Source organism: Ranitomeya variabilis, chromosome 2 (genome assembly GCF_051348905.1).
Source record: "Ranitomeya variabilis isolate aRanVar5 chromosome 2, aRanVar5.hap1, whole genome shotgun sequence".
Lineage (NCBI taxonomy): Eukaryota > Metazoa > Chordata > Amphibia > Anura > Dendrobatidae > Ranitomeya > Ranitomeya variabilis.
In genome coordinates, this window is record NC_135233.1 from 41,353,770 (window position 1) to 41,373,370 (window position 19,601).

At 43.5% G+C, this 19,601-nt stretch overlaps 1 protein-coding gene across 2 annotated transcripts in view; it reads left to right on the plus strand.

Moving 5' to 3' along the window:
- The window catches only part of KCNH1 (potassium voltage-gated channel subfamily H member 1), a 335,988-nt gene that overhangs the window by 44,982 nt on the left and 271,405 nt on the right, over positions 1–19,601 (plus strand). For both annotated transcript variants that reach the window (XM_077282323.1, XM_077282324.1), the window contains 4 exons: positions 7,876–7,999; positions 10,671–10,777; positions 13,417–13,545; positions 17,214–17,332. In XM_077282323.1, the coding sequence (XP_077138438.1) occupies positions 7,876–7,999; positions 10,671–10,777; positions 13,417–13,545; positions 17,214–17,332 (479 nt within the window). The remainder of the gene's footprint in view (positions 1–7,875; positions 8,000–10,670; positions 10,778–13,416; positions 13,546–17,213; positions 17,333–19,601) is intronic.

Sequence of the window (19,601 nt, forward strand, 5' to 3'; positions counted from 1 at the left end):
TTATTCTGTTATACACAGATATTATCAGCTTATATTACAATTTTTAGGATATTGTTTTTCAGAAGTTTCTGTTCTAATTATTCCAACATTTTGGGGATTTAACAAAGTTCTCTAACAGCAGTAAACATAATAAAAATGATCTCACCTCACTTTGTCAATCCCCCGACAACTTTTTTACAATTTTATCCTTCAGTGATGACGTCACATTCATTTATGGGACTGCTGCAGCCAATCACTGGCTTAAGTGCTGATACAATTATAAGTGCCGTAAGAGCACTGAGCCTCGTGATTAGCTGCAGCGGTCATGTGGATGTAGGTGACATCATCACTGGAGGACAAATGGATCAATGGACCTAGAGAGGAGAGGATTTATAGGCACGTTATGCTTATTTTATTACATTTTCTTCTGTTAGGGTGCTTTCTTAAAGGGATATTCCTATCTTGGGCATTTTTGGCATATCCAGGGGATGTGTTATACTGTATGTGTTTGATAAATGTGGGTCGCAGTAACTTTCAGAAGTTAGTAGCGACAGATGCACAAGCTTGGCCATCATTCCATTCCCAGCAGCATAAGATGAGGTCCTTTTCTCCAGGTAGATGGAGATCCTGTGGATATGCCATAAATATTCAAGATGGAAATATGCCTTTAAGATTCAGGACAACACCTTTAAGGATATATTTTTTATTGGCAATAAAAGGTTGTTACATGGTCAAATCATTGTTGCAGACGTAGGCACATCATTCTAGAGCTAGAGTCTCCAAACACTTTAGATTAAAGTTGTCCAAACTACCTGATATCAGCGGGATCGGAAAAAAATCTAATGTGTATGGGGGCCCCCTGGGTATAAAGGAGATATGAGTGGTTGGCCGACAAGTATCTAATGTGTATGGGGCCTTTAAATGTAAGCTATGACATAGGGGACAGGAAGGGATTCTGACTGCAAGGTCAGACTACACAGATATTTGTAGTCTGTTACTATGGCGACACATCAGTCTGCTTTGGAGCTTTATACACAATACGGTAGGAGAATTGTATGAATTTTTGGCAAAGTTGCTTCGTCTTCTTAATCAAATTGCATTGGAGGAAGAAATACAAAAAGCTGTTTACTGAGGTATACATGACCCTTATTAAGCCCCTATCGCATTAGGTTGAGTGATTACTTTTCTGTTCCTTAAGACGATCGTTTCAGCGAGGTTTTCGGGATTACCATCCACAAGTAGATTAAACCTGTTTATGAGGTGCTGTCACACTCTTAAAGCTGTAGTTTCCCCCACGGTGTAATCCCCCTGCACAGTTATTGCGATGTCATGCTGTAGCACCTTAATCCCTTAAGCAGCTTTGGGTTTATTTAAACAAGAGCCAGATCTGATCCGACTTCTGCATAAAAGATTCCCATTAAAGTAAAACTGATCCATATCTCTGCCCTGGGCTGGAGCCAATTTATGGAGTATGAGACCTTTTAATTGATCATAAACGGGGGCACGGAGGACTTTCTAAGACGAGGTGACAGAATGCAAGAAAATGGGAATAAGGAATATTAGGGACACCCAGTAGAAGTAATATCTCTTCTCTTGTGATACCATGGACTTTTCAATAAGGCAGTGACCACCTAACGCAAGGGTGGGGAACCTCCGGCTCATAGGCCGTTTATGGCCCACGATGGCCTTTTCTTTGGCTTCCCCAGCAGATTCCCGGGGACCGAAGTGCTCGGGCTGGCAGCCATGTGTTCCCAACTGGTGGTCCTTCAATTTCTTCTTGAATTATTGAACGCTGTGGCACATTCAATGAAGGAATATGTCCTGAAGCAGCGTCTGGATGTACTTTGTGGACGGAGATAGCGTGCAATGCGTTCCTATCCCACAGATAAAGACAGCAGGGGCAGCCCAGTATATCCTGTGATGTATGCACTAGCCCCAAAGTGTCTCTTGTGATGTGTGCACAAGCTACAAATTGTCTCCTGTGATGTATGCTCAATTCCCAATGTCTCCTATTTTATATACTTTGCACCAGTGTCTCCTATGTGATGTATATGATCCTGCCCCACCGTCTCCTATGTGATGTAAATACAACAGCCCCAGTGTTTCCTAAGTGATGTATATACTCCGGCCCTGGCATCTCCTATGTGATGTATATGCTGCAGCCCCAATGTCTCCTATGTGATGTATATGCTGCAGCCCCAATGTCTCCTATGTGATGTATATGCTCAGCCTCCGGCATTTCCTATGTGCTGTATATGCATCAGTCCGAGTGTATCCTATGTGCTGTATATGCACCAGTCCCAGTGTCGCCTATGTGATGTGTATACATAAACCTCAGTGTATCCTATGTGATGTATACACCAGCCCCAGTGTATCCTATGTGATGTATATACAGCAGTCTCGGTGTCTTCTATGTGATGTATTCACTAGCTCCAGTGCCTTTTATGTTATGTATATACTTCAGCCCTAGTGTCTCCTATGTGATTTATGCTCCAGCCCCAGTGTATTCTATGTGATGTATATACAGCAGTCTCAGTGTCTCCTATGTGATGTATATGCTTCTGCCCCAACATCCCTATTTGATGTATATACAACAGCCCCAGTGTCTCCTATGTGATGTATATACTATAGCTCTGGCATCTCATATGTGATGTATATGCTCCAGCCCCATTGTCTTCTATGTGATGTATATGCTCCTGCCCAAGCATCTCCTATGTACTGTATATGCACCAGTCCCAGTGTCTCCTATGTGATGTACAGTGGGAAACAAAAGTATTTAGTCAGCCACCAATTGTGCAAGTTCTCCCACTTAAAAAGATGAGAGAGTCCTGTAATTGACATCATAGGTAGACCTCAACTATGAGAGTCAAAATGAGAAAACAAATCCAGAAATCACCTTGTCTGATTTTGCAAGATTTATTTAGCAAATTATGTTGGAAAATAAGTATTTGGTCACCTAAAACATGCAAGATTTCTGGCTCTCGCAGACCTGCAACTCCTTCTTTAAGAGACTCCTCTGTTCTCCACTCATTACCTGTAGTAATGGCACCTGTATGAACTTGTTATCAGTATAAAAAGACACCTGTGCACACCCTCAAACAGTCTGACTCCAAACTCCACTATGGTGAAGACCAAACAGCTGTCGAAGGACACCAGAAACAAAATTGTAGCCCTGCACCAGACTGGGAAGACTGAATCTGCAATAGGCAAGCAGCTTGGAGTGATAAAATCAACTGTGGGAGCAATAATAAGAAAATTGAAGACATACAAGACCACTGATAATCTCCCACGATCTGGGGCTTGACGCAAGATCTCACCTCGTGGGGTCAAAATTATCACAAGAACCTAGTGAATGACCTGCATAGAGCTGGGACCACGTAACAAAGGCTACCATCAGTAACACACTACGCCACCAGGGACTCAGATCCTGCAGTGTCAGATGTGTCCCCCTACTTAAGCCAGTACATGTCTGGGGCCATCTGAAGTTTGCTAGAGAGCATTTGGATCATCCTGAAGAGTATTGGGAGAATGACATATGGTCTGATGAAATCAAATTAGAACTGTTTGGTAGAAACAAAACTCGTTGTGTTTGGAGGAGACAGAATGCAGTTACATCCAAAGAACACCATACCTACTGTGAAGTATGGGGGTGGCAGCATCATGCTTTGGGGCTGCTTCTCTGCAATGTGACCAGGATAACTTATCCGTGTACATGAAAGAATGAATGGGGCTATGTATCGTGAGATTTTGAGTGCAAACCTCCTTCCATCAACAAGGGCATTAAAGATAAAACATGGATGGGCCATGCCAGGGCAACGAAGGAGAGGCTTCATAAGAAGCATATGAAGGTCCTGGAGTGGCCTAGCCAGTCTCCAGATCTCAACCCCATAGAAAACCTTTGGAGGGAGTTGACAGTCAGTGTTGCCCAGCGACAGACCCAAAACATCACTGCTCTAGAGGAGATCTGCATGGAGGAATGGGCCAACATACCAACAACAGTGTGTGGCAAGCTTGTGAAGACTTACAGAAAACGTTTGACCTCTGTCATTACCAACAAAGGATATATAACAAAACATTGAGATGAACTTTTGTTAATGACCAAATGTTTATTTCCCATAAAAATTTGCAAAGTAAATCTTGCAAAATCAGACAAAGTGATTTTATGGATTTGTTTTCTCATTTTGACTCTCATAGTTGTGGTCTACATATGATGTCAATTACAGGCCTCTCTCATCTTTTTAAATGGGAGAACTTGCACAATTGGTGGTTGACTGAATACTTTTTTTCCCACTGTATATACACAAACCTCAGTGTATCCTAAGTGATGTATACAGCAGCCCCAGTGTCTCCTATGTGATGTATGCACGAGCTCCAGTGTCTACTATGTTATGTATATGCTCCAGCCCCAGTGTCTCCTATGTGATGTATATACTCTGGTCCTGGCATCTCTTTTGTGATATATATGCTGCAGCCCCAGTGTCTCCTATGTGATGCATTCACCAGCCCTAGTGTCTACTACGTGATGTATATGCTCGAGCCCCATTGTCTCCTATATGATGTATGCACCAGCTCGAATATCTAGTATGTTATATATATGCTCCAGCCCCACTGTCTCCTATGTAAGGTATGCTCCAACCCTAATGTATTGTATGTGATGTATATACAGCAGTCTTGATGTCTCCTACATGATGTATGCACCAGCCCCAATGTCTACTATGTTATGCATATGCTTCAGCCCCAGTGTATTTTATGTGATGTATATACAGCAGTTTTGGTGTCTCCTATGTGATGTATACAACAACCCCACTGTCTCCTATGTAATGTATGCTCCAACCCTAATGTATTGTATGTGATGTATTTACAGCAGTGACAGTGTCTCCTATGTGATGTATACAACAGCCCCAGTGTCTACTATGTCATGTAAATGCTGCAGCCCCAGTGTATTTTATGCGATGCATATACAGCAGTCTCAGTGTCTCTTATGTGATGTATACTGCAGACCTCCCACTGCTTGAGTTCTATAAACGTTATGTGAGTAGTGATTACTTTATCACTTTGAGGAGACTTGCAGTGTAATATATATCTGTGTTCAGAACAACTTATCATCACAAAAGGTTGACTGTGCTCCAGACCAATGCAAACCTGAAAAATCAGTTGCGAGTAGCAACATCATCACTACCACCTACACCTAACATCACACATCTCACCAAAGAAAAGCAGCTCCAGTCGTCACATTAGATGTGGCTGAATTACTTGTTTGACCAAATATAGCAGGTAATTTTGAAGTAGATATGTGGGGTATAAATATCCAAATGGCCCTCGGAAGAAAAAAAGGTTCCCCACCCTTGACCTATAGGATCATATTATGCTTATTGATAGGGCAGAAACTCCAAGATTTGAGGCATTTTAAGTTTTTGAGGAGGATTTATAGTTTCTGCTCCAAAAACTCAGTATATACATGGCCTAAAGTTTTTTTCTGGAATTTCAAAGTCATGGCTGCTTTCTCCCAAAACCCAGCGCCGCTTCCATTTATATGTTTTATGTGGTGTATAGAGCAGAGGTGCAATACCAATGATGGACAGGTGCGGCGCTGTTTTTACAACAATGAAGCGATGCTTTCCTAATTCTGGACATTCTTTTTCAAAAAGTTCTGCATTTTTTAGTAAATGGTGTCAAGTGAAATGATTTTCCTGTTTGGAAAATCTTTATTATGAGGGTCCTACAATGCAATCTGGACCCTATTAGCAATAAAGTGAGAAAAGAAGTCACCTCTTTCCTCACATTATCCATAAAAGCATGTTATGTTCAGTTTTATAGTTAACGCTTGAGAAAGGGTTTTTCACAGCGATCTACCAGAACGTCTATCTCCTACTTCTCTTTAAAGGCATTACTTGACACCCTTCGCACCACTGCCAGGTCCACCATAGTTAGAGCCATTTTGTCAAGTTTTGCAACTACTAGAGTGGACCCAATGGACCCCCTGCCTCTTTTACATTTATTAACTTATATAGAGCATAGTAAAAAGGGGATATCTACATAGACAACCTCTTTAAAGGGGTTGTCCAGTATTAGAAAAAAATGGCTACCTTCTTTCAAAAACAGCTCCACTTTTGTCTACTGGTTATGTCTGGTATTGCAGCCCAAAGTTCACACAGGACGTTTTTGCTGCGTTTTTTTATGCTAATTTTTAGCTGCTTTTTACAGTACCAGCAAAGCCTATGAGATTTCAGAAATCTCATGCACACACATTGGTTTTTTGTTTGATCAGTATTTTGTGCTTTGCCGCGTTTTTTTGACATAGAGAATGTCACTGCTTTCAGCGTTTTTGCAGCAAAAACGCAGGTATCATTATTTGCTGCGTTTTTGCTGCTGAAAATACAAGGACATTAGCCTGGACAAAGAGGAAAAAAAAGGCACCGAAAACTCACCTAAACCTGCGTTTTTGAGGCAGCTTCTTTCCCTCCAAGATGATCAGGTTTTGCTGCAGAAAAAAATAGGCAGCAAAAACGTCCTGTGTGAACTTACCCTTAGGAGCACAGCCTGGAGATAATCGATGCTGTTTTAGGATGGAGGTATCGATGTTTTTATAATCTTGGAAATCCCTTTAAGACTGCGTTCACATTAGTGTCATGGATTCTGATTGATCCAATATTCCAGCAAGGTTTTATTGAACATTTCCTCTTCATAGTAAACTTGTATTGAAAATGTCACCCGTTAAGCTGTGACGTGCAGCATTGTGGAGCAATATTACGCCCAGATATTATGACAGATAAGGGGGCGTCAGGTCGTATCGGATGGAAATGCAGATAACTGGGCTTCATGTTTATACTTTTCAAACTGACTATAGGAAATAACTGCTTCTGTTGCCCATAGCGACCAAACACAGCTCAGATTCCCTTTTACCTATTTAAAAATTTGAAATTTGAATTGTGGTTGCTACGGGCAACAAAGACCTTTTTTTTTTCTTTTAAACTGTTGAGTCTCAAATTGTGTAAATTTACAAAATACTTGGTCTTTTGATTACTCACCATTTTTCTAATTGCTGACAATTAAATGTTTGGGTTACTATTAGAGGTCATCGCATAATGAAATATCTGATGATATTTATCACTTGTCCACAGAATAAGCAGTACATGCATGATACCGGGGGGGGGCTTAAACTATTGGGGTCCTACCCTACCCAATCCAAAGTTCCGCTCATTCCATCACCCCTGTGACCATTGAACAGAGCGTCGTTATGAACATGTATAACCGCGGCGCCATTCAAACTCCTCTTCACTGCAGTTATCTAACAGCTCTAGTGATCTATGGGGGTCCCAGAGGTGAGGCCTCCCTCGGCCATCAGACTATGAATAAGTGATAAATATAATTTGTGGAACAACCCCTTTAAGGGGTTCTATGTCAAGTTTGATATTGCTCAAATATGCCATAACGTATTATCACTGGGGGTCCCATTGCTGAGACCCTCATCATTTTTAAAGCATAATCATACCCAGGTGAAAATGTGGGGTCAGCCATACTAGAAGTTCTTAGTGTGTGTACAGAGATTTCTTTCTGGAGCTCAAAATCTCCTTTCCATATTAAAATACTGTAATAAAATTCTGGCCACCACTAGGGGGAGCTGTAAAGTCATCACCAGATTTTTTTGTAGTTATGCCATTTAGAATCAGTATGCAGTAAACTCATAAGCTCCCCCTAGTGGTGGCTGCAGGAATCTGTTTCTTAAAAGTGAAAATTCATAGAACAGAGTAAAACCATACAGAGCTTGTGTAATAGAAAGTACATATATATTGTCAGGTATTCAATGTGACGTCAATGTTGGATGGATCACAAAAGGTTACTGTAGCCCTATAGTCACTCCAGTTAAATATTGTCTTTATTGTCTTTTTGGAACAGAGACAAACTTTGTCTTGGGTAATGCCCAGATAGTGGACTGGCCCATTGTCTACAGCAATGACGGGTTCTGCAAGTTGTCAGGTTACCACCGGGCAGAAGTTATGCAAAAAAGTAGCACATGCAGGTAAGAAATAACCTATTCTTCATGTCAGTGTACCTGTAATGCCGTAAGGCTGTGTTCACACTGGGCGTGTTTTCTGATCTTTCAAAACATGATCTCTTGGCTGGAAAGAAACCGTGGCAAAAATGCAGGTTTTACTGCCTTATTTGCTGCGGTTTTGGTACATTTTTTTTCCTGCGTTTTGTTGTGCTACATTTATCTCTTTTATCATGCTGATAAAGAAACACAGCTGAAAAGTTGCATAAAAAGCGCATTACAAAAAATGAAAAAACGCCTAGTGTGAACATAGCCTAAGACTGTAATGTCCTTTTTATGTTCTTACACCTATCTCTGTAAATAAGGAACAGATGGCATAGTCTAGATTTTCATAGGTGTTCCCATCTGGGATATTTATGGCATATTAATAGGAAGTACCAGCATTTTATATAGATTCTGGTCCGGCCACGCTCAGAAACGTTCCCGCAATTTTTGAGGGTCTACAATAGAAGGGACATCTCTGACCATGGCCGGTTAACCGTTTCTGCACTACAGTTAAAGGAAATCCATCAGCAGGTCTGCTTTGTAATCTGAAAGCAGCATGACTTAGGAACAGAGACCCTGATTCCAGTGATGCATCACTTACTAAGCTTGGTGTTTGTTTCAATAAAATCAGTATTTGATCTACATGATATCTAACCAGCTGCCTCGCGCCGCCCTAGTCTAACCAGCTGCCTCGCTCCGCCCTAGTCTAACCACACCCCCAGTAATGATTAGCAGCTGTCTGTCAGGATATAGTACACACAAAGCTGCCAATCAGCAGTGTGGCCGGGGTTATACAGGGCTCAGCATTCACAGCTCTGCTAGATCTGCAGCTAATGCTGTGATTCTATCACAACTGAGGCACCCAGAAAACTAAGTGACACATCGATGGAATCAGGGTCTCTGTCTCTACATAAGGATATAGAACAAAAACAGATTTTCTTTAATGTAGATTGCGTACTGCCCAGTTACTGTCAGTCCTTAGGCCATTACACCTGTATGTGTCAGATTTTACTGGTGCAGACTGTATTGTACTGTCACATAGATAGATAGTCCTTTAAAGTTACTAAAAAAAATTACGTAAATAAAAAAGTGTTTAAAGAAATCACGGCACAACATTTTATTATGTCGCTGATGAAGGAGTATGTCACCCCAAGCCCTTTGGCATCCCGCGCTGTTAATTTCTTCCAAGTGACAAACCACTGGCTTCATTAGTGCGTTGTGCATTTGTCGGAAATGGACCTGAAATAAAGGTGCATACACAGGACTTTATAAAGGAAAAACTGCTGAGGCTAAAGGGGCGCTCACACTGTAAGATAATCTTACCACGTAAACTGCCGATCACCCGATGAACGAGCAAAACTATCTTTTCTGCAGCACAAAAGTTGATCGTTCTCGGCAACGCCTTGTCCCGTGTAAACAGGACTTGTGCTGCCGAGAAATATTGCATCCTGTGTGCACTGAGCGATCTAGTATATACACTCATCTACTTTGTTCTGCCTGTGTAAACAGGTATTCAAGTGACCGCCGCTCTGTAAATGTTCGGCTGCCGGTCGGTCCATGTAAACGGTCCGTAATAAACACTGATAAAGACTAACATCACTGGACCGTCGTAGTGATGATTTGGGGACTCTGTCTATAATTATCAACTATTAAGACAAGAAAAATAAGACATCAATAGATTTATGTATAATGACAATAATATTTATAACATTTCTTCTGGAAATCCACCTTTGGGCCACGTTCCCACGACGCGCTTTTATTGCGTTTTTGATGTTGCGGATTTTCTGCACCTATTAAGTAAAGTAGGTTACTTGTGTTGTTGTTGCATTTTTTACGCTGCAGTTTTTGACTTTTTTTATAATTCTTGGTATTTGGCTTTGCCAAAAAAATCATGTGCGGCGTATATGTGTTTTTAGTGTATTTTTGCTATGGAATTATACAGAAAATGCCTATACATTTTTTTACCTAATGCAATTCTATGGGGAAAATCCGCATATAAAACTCAGAGAGAAATTGACACGAGCCGCAGGTCAGTATACGCTGAGTAAAAAAAAGAAGCGCAGCGGGCATCAGATTTCTATAAATCCCCTCCACTCTGACGGAACTGTAAAATGCTGCAATGAAAATATGCAGCGTCAAAGACTCACCCAAGACTCATTGTGGGCACAATGGAATGTATAAAAATAAGAAAAAAAGTCTCAATACAAATAGCTCTTATAAAAATAATATGGATACGGTCAACTGTGAAGCTGTGCTCTATTCTAGCAGCTAAGACTAATCTGCAGTACCAGACTCTACCTATGGACAGTAGTGGCGCTGTAATAAAAGCAAAGCTTGTAAGAAAGACTAATCTTTTGAAGATTCTAAGGACTCAATTCCATAGATTTTGGTATCGCGGTGGCACAATGGTAGGTCCTGGGCTCAAATCCCACCCAGGACAACATCTGCAAGGAGTTTGTATGTTCTCCCTGTGTTTGTGTGGGTTTCCTCCGGTTTCCTCCCACATTCCAAAGACATACTGATAGAGAATGTAGACTGTGAGCCCCAATGGGGGCAGTGATGATGATGATGGATGTAATATGATGGTGCTGTATAAGCGAGTAAAATAGATAAGAAGTGTAACATTTTCCCCATCTGCGTTCCTCCTTTCCAGTTTTATGTATGGGGAGTTGACGGACAAAGAGACCATTGAGAAAGTCAGACAGACGTTTGAGAATTACGAGATGAACTCCTTTGAGATCCTGATGTATAAGAAGAACAGTAAGTGGCGCCTTCTTTGCTTTGCCCCTTTTTCCCGCATGATGAAGCGCCTTGTCGCCGCGCTCCTTTGTGCTGTTACACCACAGATTCTCCTCTCGCATTGTTTTATTTCGGAGGCTTTATTCAGTGCTGCAGTGATCATTAAAGAACAATGAGTTCTGCGCGATTGGTAAATTGCCAAATCACCTCCGCTCATTATCTTCCTCGGGATGAAAGCCGCGCTCATTCCAATCTATTTGTATTCACGTAACGATTGTGCGGCGGAGGGAGAGAAGCAATAACCGCGCAGCATTCTCTCCTGCAGACGGCCGCCGCTGTGCGCGATCTGCTGCCTCTTCTCTTCGTACTGACGGAATTCTCGGAAGATCAATGCCGTTAATGGCTGATTCTGCCAAATCTGGAATTTAAAGGAATTCGAAAAAAAAAACCCTCTTTATTGTGACTTGATTAAAATCGCATGGGCATAAAAAGAATATTGACGCGTTTCGTAAATAGATCATTTTATCTACAATAAAGAGTCAGCCGGACTTGAAACGCGTCAGTATTTTTTTTTTATGCCCTTGTTAATTTTTTTTTGCTTTTAATTCACTTTGCTGGATTGAAAAACCTTTTGCAGCACGTCAAACAAAGCTGCTTGAAATCTCACAGCTTGGAGTGGATTGCCCAGGAACCAGACTAATCCACATATATATTTGATGGGATGAGCTGTATCAACAAATCTTATTTTTAAGGGATTCTTTAATTTAGAAAACTCATTTTTGCATGTTCAATTAGAAAATTTTGTGTTAATGAGAGGGGGGGGGGGGGGTCCTCATCTTTTACCCAAAACGGAAAATGATTATAAAAATCTTTTTGGAAAACTTGTCCTGTTCTGCATTAGATGGGCAACGTGTAATGCCACGTTTCACCTCTGGGAGTGCTGCAGGGAGATTGAAGACTTATTGCCAGGTTTTGCCTCAGATTACAGCTGATCACTGTTGATCTCAGCTTGGGTCCATTTTGTGATCGACTCATTAAGAATTTTTTCTAACAAGTAGGGGTTGTCCAAAGCGGGGAACCCCTTTTAAAGGGTTTTCTTGGAATGTAAGCTCATGGCTATGGCGTTAGGAGGAAGCCATATAGACTCCGTGTGTAAATATTTCCCCCTAAGAATAAAATTTCCTTGTCTTCCATGGAGAATGACACCATTTTCATATATTGGATTTATACAGAATTCTTCAGAAAAGCATTTGTATGCCTCAGTATGAAATCAGAGGTACAGTAGTGCCAGTAGTTGGATATTGTCGGACAGGGCTTCGAAAAATAAGCACTTTTGCAATTTACTGCTTATTAAAATTTGCATCTGTCGGTAAGATAATAACACTTTTCTATTGATTACATCTCGTTGCCTAGGAGACCGACCACCGTTGCTGTGTAGCTTGTAAGCACTGTGCAGACACCGGTCAGGATTAGAATGTGAACGCGCTGCTACGATCCTGGCCAGCGCTTATAAGCTCAATTGAAAATAACTCGTGCACTACGCATGTTTTTCTGTCTAGCAGCGGTGGTCGGTGTCCAAGGCAACGAGCTGTAAACCAAAGAAAAGTGTTAATATCTCAAGAACGGCTGACAATTTGAAGAAGCAGTAAATTGCAAAATTGTTTGTATTTACAAGCTCGATCTGGCAATACCACATTTTTGAAGATGGAAAGAACCCTTTTAAAAATATTTGATTTGATAATTCATTGGCTATAATAAACAAATACATAAATAAATAAAATATTCTCCTACCGATATGTTTAATCTTACCTAATGTCATGCCGGTTTCTCACAATACAAATTCAATACATTGTTAGAATATGGGAGCAAAACTCTCAGCATGCCGACAATCACATGTTAACCATTGGGTGGCCACGCAAAGATACATAAAGAGCATAAACGTCTATATTTCCACAATGGAGATACTGTATATATATATATATATATATATATATATATATATATATATATATATAGCAAATTTTTGATGAGCAATGCCTCTTAATAAATGTGTTGTATTTTGAACTCTTCCAATATCAGAAATTGCTGGATTTAAGCTTAAAAGGGTTGTCCACCTTTTTTTTTTTTTTTTTTTTTTTTTACTGAAAATCATGTATTCGGAGCTAAATATTATTTTTGCAATTGGGTTTCATAAAAAATGTTGCACTTTTTCACTTTTTGCCTTCTATAACCCTTTTGTCCGTTTTGTTATCTAATGAGATAACTGAGAATTCATCAGTGAGCTCATCCGTACGATCTGACGGTGAGTCTTTAACTCCCTTATCTGTCCTTTTCTGAGTTCCTCCCATCAAAGTTGAATGTGCAGGGAAACAAAGAACCTGTAAAAGCAAAACGGTGCAAAATTGGTCATGAAACCCAATAACGAAAATGATTTTTGCCACTAATACATGTATTTAATAAAAAAAAAAGTCCTCAAAAGTGGACACCCCCTTTAATTAATCTGTCAAAATTGTGTTTACTGTGTCCTATCTAAAAACTTGGACTCGCTTCTTTTTAACTTTTGGCGAGCACCAGATGTACCTCCCGTCATCCGGAGCCGCTGGTGCGCCCTGTGTGACTAGATTATCATTCCAATCCCTAATTCCCCTATTGCTTTGCAGGGACGCCGGTGTGGTTCTTTGTGAAGATCGCCCCCATCCGAAACGAGCAGGACAAAGTGGTTTTGTTTCTTTGCACCTTTAGTGACATCACAGCTTTTAAACAACCGATTGAAGATGATTCAACAAAAGGTTCGTACGGAACATCCATCGTGTATTCAGAGATTTATCGCCGCGATAAAAGCAAATTCTTAAAAGTTTCTTCAACTTTGGAATCCGATTGGCTGCGATCAGCGGCGGCTGCACTTTCCTTTGCACTAATTTATTAATCATCCCCCCCCCAGAAATATTCCTGTCTCTCCCTATTACATGTTTGTTTCCGTTCTTCGAGTCAGATCAGCAGGAGCTGTATATCCAGCGATCGTATATTTATCACCTATATTGTAGATCATGTAAACAGGATAACCCTTTAAGCAGGACCTGTCACTTTCCATAAAAATGTCATTTTTTTCCCACCTGGCATAAACGCCGCTGTTCTCCTGAATCCGACGATGTTTCTCTTCTGTTTCTACGCCTCTCCGTTCTTGAGATATGGCCTCCGCTTCTCTGTATATAAATCTAGTCTTGTTAGCCAAGTGGGCGTGGTCCTCACTCTTCTCTACAGGTGTCTTGATGAGTATGACGCCTTCTTGGCTAAGAAGACTAGATTTATATACAGGGAAGAAGGGGTCATGTCTCAGGAACGGAGAGGAGCAGGAAGAAAAGGAAAACAACGCCGGATTCAGGAGAACAGCGACGTTTACACCAGTAAAAAATTGCAAATCAAAGATGCTGAATGAAAGGAAACTATGATGGCCGAACACAAGAACACATGAGGGAAGAGGGAGCCCAGAGCTGTTTGGTCCCATCCATTTCATCTAGTGGTTCTAAAAAGGAGCATCGAGGGGGCGCAAAAGTTTTTTGAAATAGATGAACAAAACAGGAGCCCTAATGGGGAGCATATTTGGATCTCGGACTCCCCCTGTAGGAGATGTGTCCTTGTGTGAGCACTTCTTTGTGTATTTAATGACTTTTCTGTATTTGGGGACAGAGCTTTCATTAGATGCAGCAGACCTGTGCCAGAGGCGCGACTGCTGTTCAGAAAAGGTGCCTGGTATTATGGCCGGACGGTCAGTGTCCTGACAATCCATTCCGAGGATGGTCACAATTTTACTGGAGACCATTTTTTGCCCCGAGGCTCCCGATATGTGATTCGGCCTCTCGAAGATGTCATTAAGGATGTATTAGGATCTCTATGGGGTGGGGGTCCAGATCTCTATGGGGTGGGGGTCCAGATCTATATGGGATGTGGGTCCGGATCTCTATGGGATGGGGGTCCAGATCTCTATGGGATGGGGGTCCGGATCTCTATGGGATAGGGGTCCAGATCTCTATGAGATGGAGGTCCAGATCTCTATGGGGTGAAGGTCCAGATCTCTATGGGGTGGGGGTGCAGATCTCTATGGGATGGGGGTCCAGATCTCTATGGGATGGGGTTGCAGATCTCTATAGGATGGGGGTCCAGATCTCTATGGGGTGGGGGTCCAGAAGTCTTTGGGGTGGTGGTCCAGATCTCTATGGGATGGAGGTCCAGATCTCTATGGGGTGGGGGTGCAGATCTCTATGGGGTAGGGGTCCAGATCTCTATGGGGTGGGGGTCCAGATCTCTATGGGATGGGGTGCAGATCTCTATGGGATGGGGGTGCAGATCTCTATGGGATGGGGGTGCAGATCTCTATGGGATGGGGGTGCAGATCTCTATGGGATGGGGGTGGAGATCTCTATGGGATGGGAGTCCAGATCTCTATGGGATGGGAGTCCAGATCTCTATGGGGTGGGGGTGCAGATCTCTATGGGGTGGGGGTCCAGATCTCTATGGGATGGGGGTCCAGATCTCTATGGGATGGGGGTGCAGATCTCTATGGGATGGGGGTGCAGATCTCTATGGGATGGGAGTCCAGATCTCTATGGGATGGGAGTCCAGATCTCTATGGGATGGGAGTCCAGATCTCTATGGGATGGGAGTCCAGATATCTATGGGGTGGGGGTGCAGATCTCTATGGGATGGGGGTCCAGATCTCTATGGGGTGGGGGTCCAGATCTCTATGGGGTGGGGGTCCAGATCTCTATGAGATGGGGGTCCGGATGTCTATGGGATGGGGGTCCAGATCTCTATAGGGTGGGGGTCTGGATGTCTATGGGGTGGGGTCCAGATCTCTATGGGATGGGGGTCCAGATCCCTATGGGGTGGGGGTCCAGATCTCTATGAGATGGGGTCCGGATGTCTATGGGAAGGGGGGCCAGATCTCTATGGGGTGGGGATCCAGATCTCTATGGGATGGGGGTCCAGATCTCTATGGGGTGGGGGTCCGGATCTCTATGGGGTGGGGGTCCAGATCTCTATGGGGTGGGGGTCCAGATCTCTATGGGATGGGGATCCAGATCTCTATGGGATGGGGGTCCAGATCTCTATGGGGTGGGGGCCCAGATCTCTATGGGATGGGGGTCCAGATCTCTATGAGATGGAGGTCCAGATCTCTATGGGGTGAAGGTCCAGAGCTCTATGGGGTGGGGGTCCAGATCTCTATAGGGTGGGGGTGCAGATCTCTATGGGATGGGGGTCCAGATCTCTATGGGATGGGGTTGCAGATCTCTATAGGATGGGGGTCCAGATCTCTATGGGGTGGGGGTCCAGAAGTCTTTGGGGTGGTGGTCCAGATCTCAATGGGATGGAGGTCCAGATCTCTATGGGGTGGGGGTGCAGATCTCTATGGGGTAGGGGTCCAGATCTCTATGGGGTGGGGGTTCAGATCTCTATGGGATGGGGGTGCAGATCTCTATGGGATGGGGGTGCAGATCTCTATGGGATGGGAGTCCAGATCTCTATGGGATGGGGGTCCAGATCTCTATGGGGTGGGGGTCCAGATCTCTATGGGGTGGGGGTCCAGATCTCTATGAGATGGGGGTCCTGATGTCTATGGGATGGGGGTCCAGATCTCTATATGGTGGGGGTCTGGATGTCTATGGGGTGGGGTCCAGATCTCTATGCGGTGGGGGTCCAGATCTCTATGAGATGGGGGTCCGGATGTCTATGGGATGGGGGTCCAGATCTCTATGGGGTGGGGGACTGGATGTCTATGGGGTGAAGTCCAGATCTCTATGGGATGGGGGTCCAGATCCCTATGGGGTGGGGGTCCAGGATGTCCATGGGGTGGGGGTCCAGATCTCTATGGGATGGCGGTCCAGATCTCTATGGGGTGGGGGTCCAGATCTCTATGAGATGGGGGTCCGGATGTCTATGGGATGGGGGTCCAGATCTCTATGGGGTGGGGGTCCGGATCTCTATGGGATGGGGGTCCAGATCTCTATGGGGTGGGGGTCCAGGATCATGGTTTTGGATTGGCTTTAATCAGATCAGTAAATTTATACTTCATGAATAACTCAAGCCTTCTCATGTATAACCCTCATCATCACCTAGAGCACAGTGCTCACATCCAGTTACTGATTTCCCTGGCGGTGCTTACTCAGTGCTGATGCTGCCATACGGCCGGGAGACGTCTCTTACTTTGTCTTCTCAGCACTAAATTATTGATTGCTTACATCTCAGAGCCGCTATGTAAAGGATATTGTGGTTTTTATACCTTTTATTCACTGGTGTATTTGTTGTATAGTATAACGCACCATGCACAGACTTACAAGGTAACATAACAGCCTGGGCGACTTATTGTCCTCTCTCCGCCTGCCACTGTGGGACTCGGACCAGTTTGTCTTCATTGGTGTTAGTGATCTGTTATATATGATTGTATTTGTCACTTTTGCAGGTTGGGGGAAGCTAGCCCGCCTAACAAGAGCTCTCACCAGCAGCAGAGGGGTCCTGCAGCAGTTGGCTCCCACCGTCCATAAAGGGGAGAATGTACATAAGCATTCCCGGCTAGCAGAGGTAATGTGCGGCTTGTCACCTATACATTATTATATATTATAATTATACCCTTCTCAATTTGCAGCCGGCTTGCGGACGTGTTTTTGAAATCTGCAACATGTCAATTTTTCCAGTGTTTTTGCAGCATTTTTTAACTGAAAGAAAGTAATGAGAAAGTGAAAAAAACTACTGTAGACAAAGCACACATGTAATCATGTAATATGCACTCGAAAAATGCTACAAAAAAACGGGCTTTTTGAATGCAATGTTTTTACTACGGAGAGAGCAGGTTTTGACTGCAGAAAAAAATGCAGAAAAGACACTTCATATGAATATAGCCTTTAATGACTGGGAACTGTCCCAATTTTCATAGTCTGTAACTTACCACTTTCTGCAGTGGGTGGCTCCTCTTCATCATCATTCTGCCAGCATATTATAGGGGCTGGAACTTTCCTTCCTGTCACCAGCACATAATGGCTTTCCTGTCTTGAACTGAAAGTCCACCACTTTGTTCTGCCCATATGTAATTTGACAGATGGTAAAGCAGAAGCAGAGCGTAAAAGACCAGCCCCCCACTTACTGTAGAGAGAGAAAGACCATCCCTCACTTACTATAGAGACAAAGACCGGCCCCCACTTACTGTAGAGAGATAAAGACCGGCCCACACTTACTGTAGAGAGATAAAGACCATCCCCCACTTACTGAAGAGACAAAGACCGTCCCCCACTTACTGTAGAGAGAGAAAGACCATCCCTCACTTACTGTAGAGACAAAGACCGTCCCCCACTTACTGTAGAGAGACAAAGACCGTCCCCCACTTACTATAGAGAGATAAAGACCCTCCCCCACTTACTGTAGAGAGAAAGACCATCCCCCACTTACTGTAGAGAGATAAAGACCATCCCCCACTTACTGTAGAGAGACAAAGACCGTCCCTCACTTACTGTAGAAAGATAAAGACCTGCCCCCACTTACTGTAGAGAGATAAAGACCCGCCCCCACTTACTGAAGAGACAAAGACCTGCCCCCACTTACTGTAGAGAGATAAAGACCCGCCCCCACTTACTGAAGAGACAAAGACCGTCCCTCACTTACTGTAGAGAGATAAAGACCGGCCCCTACTTACTATATAGAGAAAAAGACCCGCCCCCATTTACTGAAGAAACAAAGACCGGCCCCCACTTACTGTAGAGAGATAAAGACCCGCCCCCACTTACTGTAAAGAGATAAAGACCGGCCTCCACTTACTGTAGAGAGATAAAGACTGTCCCCCACTTACTGTAGAGAGACAAAGACCGGCCCCCACTTACTGTAGAGAGATAAAGACTCGCCCCCACTTACTGTAGAGAGAAAGACCATCCCCCACTTACTGTAGAGAGATAAAGACCATCCCCTACTTATTGTAGAGATAAAGACCATCCCCCACTTACTGTAGAGAGATAAAAACCGTCCCCTACTTACTGTAGAGAGATAAAGACCGTCCCCCACTTACTGTAGAGAGATAAAGACCGGCCCCCACTTACTGTAGAGAGATAGACTCGCCCCCACTTACTGTAGAGAGAAAGACCATCCCCCACTTACTGTAGAGAGATAAAGACCATCCCCTACTTATTGTAGAGATAAAGACCATCCCCCACTTACTGTAGAGAGATAAAAACCGTCCCCTACTTACTGTAGAGAGATAAAGACCGTCCCCCACTTACTGTAGAGAGATAAAGACCGTCCCCCGCTTACTGTAGAGAGATAAAGACCGTCCCCCGCTTACTGTAGAGAGATGAAGACCGGCTCCCACTTACTGTAGAGAGATAAAGACCCTCCCCCACTTACTGTAGAGAGATAAAGACCCTCCCCCACTTACTGTAGAGAGATAAAGACCGTCCCCCGCTTACTGTAGAGAGATGAAAACCGTCCCCCGCTTACTGTAGAGAGATGAAGACCGGCCCCCACCTACTGTAGAGAGATGAAGACCGGCCCCCACTTACTGTAGAGAGATAAAGACCGTCCCCCGCTTACTGTAGAGAGATAAAGACCGTCCCCCGCTTACTGTAGAGAGATAAAGACCGTCCCCCGCTTACTGTAGAGAGATGAAAACCGGCCCCCTCTTACTGTAGAGAGATGAAGACCGGCCCCCACCTACTGTAGAGAGATGAAGACCGGCCCCCACTTACTGTAGAGAGATGAAGACCGGCCCCCACTTACTGTAGAGAGATAAAGACCCTCCCCCACTTACTGTACAGAGATAAAGACCGGTCTCCACTTACTGTAGAGAGATAAAGACCGGCCCCCACTT